This window comes from Sphaerodactylus townsendi, linkage group LG03 (assembly GCF_021028975.2).
Source record: "Sphaerodactylus townsendi isolate TG3544 linkage group LG03, MPM_Stown_v2.3, whole genome shotgun sequence".
Classification (NCBI taxonomy): Eukaryota; Metazoa; Chordata; class Lepidosauria; order Squamata; family Sphaerodactylidae; genus Sphaerodactylus; species Sphaerodactylus townsendi.
Window position 1 is genome coordinate 90186851 of NC_059427.1, and position 9319 is coordinate 90196169.

The 9319-nt window shown below is 43.4% G+C and overlaps 1 protein-coding gene across 3 annotated transcripts in view; it reads right to left on the reverse strand.

Moving 5' to 3' along the window:
- The window catches only part of ACSL6 (acyl-CoA synthetase long chain family member 6), a 112922-nt gene extending 104118 nt beyond the window's left edge, over positions 1-8804 (reverse strand). For 2 of the 3 annotated variants that reach the window (XM_048490051.1, XM_048490052.1), the window contains exon 1: positions 8247-8544. In XM_048490051.1, coding sequence (XP_048346008.1) covers positions 8247-8319 — 73 coding nt within the window. In that variant the 5' untranslated portion in view covers positions 8320-8544. Of the gene's footprint in view, positions 1-8246; positions 8545-8785 lie in introns of those variants that run through there. The other variant, XM_048490055.1, reaches the window with a different exon arrangement.
- Between the last annotated feature and the right edge of the window lie 515 nt (positions 8805-9319).

Below are 9319 nucleotides of genomic sequence, written 5' to 3' on the forward strand. Positions count from 1 at the left end.
AAGCATGCCTGACAAATAGAATACAGAAATATACGACATCCCCTGAAAATAAGACATAGCGCATCTTTGGGAGCAAAAATTAATATAAGACACTGTCTTATATTCGGGGAAACACGGTACTGGAACTATACTCTTTTATCTTATTAATGTTGAGATGATACCTTCTAATTGCTTCACCAATCAGTTAGTATACATATCACAGACCAGGAAAAGCCATAGTCAGAAAACATGCAAAGCAATCAACATTAGGTCATCTATCCCCCATCATTTATAGGACTCCAGAAATGATGCTGCCTTAACTAGAACATATTTTACAGAACATTTAAACAAAACAATAACTCTGTCTACTGACAGTAACATTATGATACATAACAATACTCCATTTAACACAGGTGCCACAAACACATATTGTGGCAGTGAATGCCACAACTGTGCTATGAACTATTATAATTATTGATTATTATTATTCTTCAACTTAATATCCCGCTCTTCCCACTGAAGCAGGCTCAGAGCAGCTAACAATATAGATACTGAATACAATGTTTAGACTTCTCAACTCTGATGTCTTCAACTATAGGCCTCATGGAATAGCTCTCATGGGATAACTTCTGCAGTGTCATGGTCTTATTCAACAGAGTATTCCATCAGGCTGGGGACAGAGCCAAGAAAGCCCTGACCCTAGTTGAGAACAGCTGGACACTTGGCCAGAGATCTCCAGTCTGTTGCTATTGGCAGAGCAAAGAGAGGTGATGCCACAGATAACACCAATCCCAGATCATTAAGGGCTTTAAATGTTAAAACTAGGACCTTGAAGCAAGTCCACTATTCCACCTAAGGCCAATGCATCTCATAGAGCACCGGTTGCATACTAGGTCCCAATGGTGTCCTAATAAGAACCAGTGCAGCTGCATTTTGGACCAGCTGGAGCTTCCAGATCAGGATCAAGGGCATCCCTGTGTAGAACAAGTGCAAGTACCTCTGTTTGTCCAATTTAAACCTTTACAACCCAATTTCACTTTACAACCTAAAATTCTGCCCTCCTAATACTTTTATTTTCTACAAGATGTCAGGATTTGCAGGAATTGTTTGCTAATTAACTGGCCCTCAGATTGCACTTAACAAAAGTCCTTCTTTTTCTTATTGTTGAATGCTTCTGCTTTTCTTTTTTCTTTCTCGCAATCAGTTCTTGAGATACATGACTAAATTCTCCTGTTCTCCAAATCTCCACTATATGGCAAGGTAAGGTAGAAGTCTGGAAGAGATTAAAGCTCAGCTAAGTTACTAGACAGTTCATTCTTCAACCTCAATGGCCAAGAACTCTGCATTTTCAATCGTGTTCAAATAAGTTGAACAGAGAATATGTTAATAGCCTTCTGTGAATGAAACACAAGCCTGAATTGGTGTTGGCAGATCACAGTATCACACCACCCTCAGCAGCCTGTGAACTGAATGGATTTTTAAAAACATTATTATTATTCAGATAGCTGGCTGAAAAAATCCTGCCAGAATAAAGCTGCTGTCAATGGACAACAAAAAACCCTTTCAGAACAAATGAAATTAGGACTTAAGCATTACATCCCCTTGCAAGGAAAAGGTTATTTTTGTTCACTTAGCCAGGCAGTGTGTATGTGTGTATTAAGTCCAACAATGATCCCGGAGCTTCTCAGCAAGCCAAACTAGAAATGGCAATTATGAAACATTACCACTTTAATACCTGTGCAAAATTCACAAATAAATTGTACAAGTGTGGATCCATGAGAAACTCACAGAAAAATGCCCTCTTGAACCCTGTTTTGTCCTCTGGCTTCTGATACACAGACTCACAACTTTTCTCTGCCCTTTCCTCCCACTGCCCTTTCCTCCTCCTCTCATCTTTTCCATCCACATAATCCTTCTTCACCTCCCCTTACCCCTAACTTTGGTCCCTACCTCCTACACTACACCCCCTTTTCTCCTCTGACTTCTGCTCATCCACCCTTTCCTTGCCGTTCTACCCCACCAGCTGCTCTGCCTGCCCATCACTATTCAGCCCACCCATTCTTTCCATGCTGCTCTGCCCACCAGCCCCCTTCTTGTTACTGCTCTTCTTACTAGCCACTCCTTCCCACCCACCCACCCACCTCCAGCACTATCGTCTCAGCTACTCTTTCTAAACTTTCCTCTCAAGCTACTGACTGCCCAGACTGAGGTAACAGTATCAGGTGGCAGAGGGTGTGTGAAAAGGAGGTGGTGGAGTGTGTATGAAAGGAGTTGTCAGAGCAATGGGTGAGGCTCCTTCTTATAGCTGCTTGCCTCCAGGGCCATTGCTCACTGGTCAAAAGGAAAGGTTGGAGAGGGCAGTTGAGATGACAGTGCTGAAGGGGGGGGGGAGGAGGGTCCTTCTCACCCGTCTCCAGAGCTGCTATCTCAGTCGCATGAGCAATGGGCCAAGGAAGAACCCATTCTATCTCCTCTCTGCTCATCTCTACTGCTGTTGCCAAAGGGGCCACAATGGAGGGAAGAGGGGACACAATTCCCACTATGCCTCCATGACCTCCTTCTTGTCTGCCAACCTGCAGCTTAGTTGCCTTGGAAGTTGTGAGAGGAATGGGGGGTGGCAACAGTGGCCCACACAGGGGAACTCAAATGGAGAGGGAACCTTGTTTGCCCATCCCCTGCCAGTGAATCCTGCTCCTCCAAAGTCCCCCACACATGGTACAGAGAGCAAATGCTGTTGAGCAATGGAGGTGCAGTTTTTTGTGCATGTGCAGACAATGTTGCTCTGTTTAGGAAGATTTTAAATTGCTCCTCCAATTTTTTTACATTTCAGATTTTTCTACAACCTTAGGGATACCCCGTGTTTGTTGAAAAATCTCCATTCTGTCTGTACAGCCCTGATCAGCAAATTAAAGTGCCTGCAGATGAGACCACAGTTGACTATTAGAATATCAAAATGGGAGAGCTGCAAGGACTGTAGGGAGCATTTTATTTTCATCCTCACAATAGCTAGTGAAAGAGTATTTATTCCTTAAAGCTCCTGACACTGATTTTATTACTGGGAAGTGTAACACTCCAATCTTTTTTTTTTTAAGATTTCAATATTTTTGCAAGCTTTTTTCCAGATTTGTAGGATGATCTGTCTACCTATCCATTGTTCCAGTCTATGGATTTAAAGATCCACAGATTTTGCCATGTTGAAAATTAGATATATTAATGAAATGATGATGCATCTTCCACCTTTCAATCCACAGACATCATAGAAGAAATTAGCTTAAATCTCCAAAAGAATTTCTGAAAAACAAAACACTTGCTATATATAACCGCCCAGAGCCCTCCAGGGGAGGGGGGTATATAAGTGGAACAATAAATAAATATTATGACATCCCCTTGGGGTTTTAAGGTAAGAGATGAGCAGAGGTAGTTTGCCATTGCTTGCTCCTGCCTAGCAACCCTGGAATTCCTTGGTGATCTTCCCCGCAAATACTAACCAGGGCTGACCCTGCTTCACTTCCGAAATGTAATCCGATTAGGCTAGTCCTATCCAGGTCAGGCCCAAAAGTGAACACAATCTTCTTGAAGAAGCTGTCCTTTCTATGCAAAGCTTTGCACAGGTGTATTGAATACTGCTTCTCTTTTTTGGATACTTCCATTTTGAGCAAAATGCTGAATAATGTATCTCCTGTAATCAGTAAAAACCCATTTTTATCTTCCATTAAAAAAGGATCCCAAATGAATATGCACAGTTCAGATCTAACAATACTTCACCCACCTTGACTGAATAAATTATCCCAACCAAGATAATTCAAATAGACTCTGTTAGGCACAAAATATGAAAACTATCTACAACCAGACAGCTCTGAAAACACAACTGTGGAGCTCTTCGAAGTGTGCATGCTTGCTGGAAGGCAGGAAATTAATTAGAACAGGAGTGCATCCTCTGGTGGTAAAGAAAGAACTTGCATTAAAACTCAGGGATGATGGTGGCTTTTTTGTGCACGATTGTATTCTTGATGAGCTATAATCCATCATAACATTGGAAGACACACACAAACATGAGTTGAGTAACAAACTGAATTCATGTATATGTGAACACATGAAGCTGCCTTATATTGACTCAGACCTTTGGCCTATAAAGGTCAGTGCTGTCTACTCTGGCCAGAGGGAGTCCCCTAGGCTTGCAAGTAGGTCTTTCACATCAGCTACCACCTAATTCTTTTAATTGGCATCAGCAGCCCTTGAACCTGGGATATCCAGCATGCAAAGTAGTTACTCTACCTCTGAACCACAGCTGTTCTCCCTACCAAAGGTATCAATCTGTATATTTTTTCTTAATCACAGCCACATGTGAGATTGAAATGCTAGCATTAACTGGCTAGAGTTACTATGATTATACTTAGCTTACTACTATTTCATAATTACTACCATCATTATATGTATTATGGTGTCCCACTGTGGGACAGAGGCAGCAGTGGAGGTCAGAGCAGGACCTATCTACTGGACTAAAGACAGCAGTTGCTCCATAACAGAGCAAAGCATTACTCAGTTAGGTAGCAGCAGCTTAATGGTCCCAGCAGGAGTGGGAGGGCACCAAGCAGCAGCTGAGCACAGGAGCAAGAGGTTTGCCAGCCCAGGGCATTAGCACATGGGACAGCAAGGGCCTCTGGCTAGCCCTAGGCAAATCCAGATGGGGTGGCACAAAGCAGGGAAGGAGTTATGAGATTAACAATGCTCACAGAAGGCAGAAGGAGTGATGGGTTGGTGACCCAGGGATAAAATGGGAGATGTCAAGAGAGACAGAGGGGAGAGAAAGGCAAGCTAGCTGGGAAGGGAGGAAGACGAATCTAGTAGAATTGTGGCCTTGGGCAAGAAAAGGCAGCCAGACCTAGTTAAGCCTGGTGAAGCTGCCCCACAGCGGAAACACATCCAGCTCCCTAAAATTTCAAAGGGGAAAGTGGACAGTTGAAAGAAAGCATGCTCATGTGGATACATGTGAGGATGCGGATCTTGACAATAAAGGAAGCTTTCATGAGCACCATGAGTCTTTGCTGACCATGGAAGACACTTAGTGAGGCCCCCCCTATCACATCCACCCTGAAAAGTTCAGTGTTGCTTATCAGAGCAAACAGGAATAGGGATGAATCAGAGCTATTTTAATATTGTAATAATCCTATTAGGGGACCACTGTTCTTTCAAGAATGTTACTACAGTGGATCCTTCACCTGCATTTTAATAAACTTTTGTATTATCAAAGTGCACGACTGGGTCAAGTCAGTGAACAGCAAGCAGGAAGACATGATGTGCCAGTTAGGCAAAGTTAGTCAGCTAAATTCTATCAGAGAGAAAATGCAGGGATTACAAAATAATGTTACAGAACATAGTTCCCCCTGGTGGATATAAAATGATAATGAAGTCCCTACTTAAAGCAGTGTCAGGAATGAGGTAAATTTCTGAATATAAATGAGAAAATCCTACTGTGGTCATCAAGGACACTCACTCTCAAGATCATTAATATTATATTCTATCCTGATACCATGTTTTATTTGAGTAAATAAATTATTGTCACCTTGGAGACTGTACCTCTGAATTTATATCCATACAGGAACAGAGAAAAATAGAAGTAAATTCTTATTGGGTTGTTTTGCCATAGAAGGGCTGGCCAAATCCTGTGCCTAAGTATCTTATAGTGATACTATAAAATAGTGTATTCAATCTGGCTTTTGATGGTTAAAGTCAAGAGTATCTGATTGTTCAGTTTTGGAACAAAATGTTTGATTATTAATAGTTACATAGTAAACAATAAAGAAACCCAGAATGCTTTGGGGATTAGGAAAATTAATGCCGGTCTCCTCTGTGGCCACTTTCAGGCATCATAAAAATCAAATAAAAAATAATAACCCTCTGGCTGAACTCCAGATCTTAAATTGAGTCACAGTTCATCAAAGTAGCTGTTTTCTGTTAGGTGAAATAACAAAGATGAAGAGGTTATATATATCTGTACAATGTCTTCCTCTCAGAACTGAGACATTATATCAGTTTGCTCCCATTAGTGGGCAAAACTTACAAGAAACGAGGCAAGAAACTTACAAGAAACAGCCTATCCATAATTTCTTCCTGATCCCAGTGTCATTACATTGCATATTTCCCTGCCCTGAACTTCATTTGCTTACTGATGAAAGGGATGGGCAAATGGAATTAATGCAAAACATGTTGTACAAGCAATAACAGAAAGGGAGTGAAAACCCAACATACAGTTGCCTGCAAAAATGAGATAGTTGAATATCTTGCAGGCTGTATACAATACAGGTCTGGGAGAGGACAAATGGGAGAGTCACAAGCCATGCATATCTGCCAAGCACTGCAGTCCTGGAAAGGGAAGCAAAATTGTGCAGTAACTCTGTGCCACAGTCATAAGCACAGGACATTCTATTCAACTCTACAGGTTGGTCTTCCATGAAGGAGCAGCTCGGCCATTTATTACACAGTAAAGCATCGAAAGTAAACCAAGAACTGCTAAGCTATAGATGATCAATTAATTATTGATCCTGCGCATCCAGATCTCAGTTATCTTATTACCGTGTTCAGAAAGTGCATTGAGCAATGACTGAGCAAATGTTTGCTGCTTTCCACAAATTGGATTCCTTTAGACATGCACCTTAAGCTAAAATACAGTGACAGGAGACAGGTATGGTGGCAGTGACTCCAGTTTCTAGTACAGATATTTCTAACTAATAATCAGCATGCAACCACTTTGTCTCCAGCTCTAGGGCTTGAAAATTATCTCCAGTGCTCACATTGTATTATGATAAATGGGTTTAATTTCAAACATATTATTCACTGATAATTTTTTTCCAGGTTGTCCCACCTTATCTCATTGACTTTAGCCCTAATACTGATGTCACCCAACCAATGCATGCAGTACAGGTAGTTTAAATGAAATATCTGTATGTAGTGTCTTGTTGTTGATTACAGCTCCTGAATGAGCAAACAACTTCCTGTCACACCACACCCTGCAGCTACTCCCCTTCCCAAACAGGGAAAGCATCTCAGGCTATACTACATTCTATACTACATTTTCAGTACTTGGAACAAATAAAAAGGAAAAATACTGGGGTTTTTTTAGAAATTAAGAATGGCAACAAAAACTACTTGCCCCCCTTTCATTCTCTATGCCCCCCCCCCCGCATTTAAAGTGCTACCAGATGACAAAGAACACTGGATAGTTATTTATCCAACTTCAAATACCCCAACAAGATTCTTTGGTCTAACCATTCCTTCAGCAGAAAGAATCCCAACTCAACAAATAATTTTTACTTTTTTCTCACAGTTCTGTTCAACAAAATGTGGGCCTATAAATGGCAAAAGTTACACAAAAGAACCATCTTCCTTTCTCACCTTCAAAGAGTTCTGTTTTACATCAGAGCAGGAGATTACACCATTTAAACTGAATCTGTAAAGCACAGAAGAGGACAGTGGCTATTCCAGGTTCTCTTTAATCCTCTCTGCCTGATCCTGTCATCTTTAAATCATTAAGCATCCTTACGGCCTCCAACAGCAATACAAAAGAGATTCCCTCAACACATGCCCACCCCTCCCTCCATCTGCACCATGCACATACATAAAACTGTTTAAGGGTAGGAAGAAAAACTGTCTCGACTAAACAAAACAGTAGAGTAGATCTAGTCCAAATGAATGCATCGGCAATATCACCACAGGAGAGAGATTACATAATCTTCTGATTTCAGCATCGGGCTTTCAGCATTTTAAGGAACACAGCCTTGCACGGCATCGTAGAGCTGTCAAAATTCTTCCAGAGAGGGCCCAAAACATTGCAGAGAGATGCACGCAGCAATGCATCCTCTAAAGCATCCCAGCTGTGGACGAGAAGTGGGGGGAGCAGCTTTCCGTTTTTTCTGTGAAGGTAGCTGGAAAAACCTAACAGATTGCAGGGAGAACAAGCGAGGCAAAGAGAAGCGCCAAACGAGCCCAGTAGCCTAAACGACCGGGGGTGCCCTGAGCTGAGGTCGTTTTCCAAAGAGCCCCTGCGGTCTCTGCTAACTTGCTGGCGAGGACTGTAAACTGCACGTATTACTCTCTCTCTCCCGTATTCTGCACAGGTGTAAAAAAAATGGACATGCATCAGGAGCTGGGAAACTGCAGTCGGTGAAGGGGACAAAAGGCGTGCGTGGCGGGGAGGGGGGTGTTGCTGGAAACCCGAAGGCCGGGCCAGGTGCATCGCATCGCTGGGAGTGGGCGCGGGAACGACTTACCCAGGAAGAGCCAGATCGAGCCGCCAGACACGAGGAAGAAGGTGAGCATGCCTGCAGGAGCCGGCTGCAGCATGGGCGGCCTGAAGCGGAGAGTGCAGCTGCTTGAGGGGGGTTACTGCAGCAACTCACTGCAGTGACTGAGGTAGCGGCAGCGGCGGGGACTGACTGGCTCGCTCGCCCTGCTCCGAGGCGCCAGCACGCCAGCCAGGCACTCCCGCAGCGGAGGTTATTTTTAGCAGCCCCCTTTCCGCACCGGGTCGCCTTAAAGCCGGCGATGCATCTTTGCCGGTGCGAAAGGATGGGCAGGCGTGTGCAAACCGCGGTGCCTGCGTGCGCATCAGCCGCGGGGGTTGGGCAAGCCAGGGCCGCGTGTGTGGAGGCAAAGGAAAGAAATAGCCCCTCGCGAGGAAACCGCTCTGATTATTGACTGCCCGCGTGGTGCTGTAGTAGGACAGGGAATGCCCAGGTGCAAATCCCTAGGTGGCCATAGAGCCTGCCAGATGACCTTGGGCCAGTCACTCTTTCTCAGCCTCATTTACCTCCGACTTCCTTGGAAAATGGCTGCTGGTCTTTCTTTCCTTCTCACCACGGACTTCTTATCACCTCATTTGATTTCTCCATCCTTGGCGACTGACAGACGACGGCTTGACTGGACTGCATTCACAAAAGTGTTGTGATGTGAGATTGCAAGCTCCTTTTAAAAAATCTCTGCGTTCAGAATAGCGTGCATATTAACCCCTTGTTACCCGCACAATAAGTCCATGAGGTAAGTTGGGATGAGACCAAAATGACTGGACTAAGTTTGCTACATGACTCCAAGTTTGACACATCCTACACTACATCACACTGCCTCTTCTGAAAGCTATTTGTGGGGAGTTGTACTGATGACAGCCTGTTCACATATGCCAGTCATTTTGGGATGCTGCAGACAAGGGATGAATATTCCTGAGTGACCCAGTGTGAGAAATATTGGCTTTCCTACATCCAGGCTATCATATTAGCCTTTGCACATTTCCTATGAAGGATTCAGTTCTTTAGTATCTTTAGCAGAAATTAAACAGATACAACGTTTC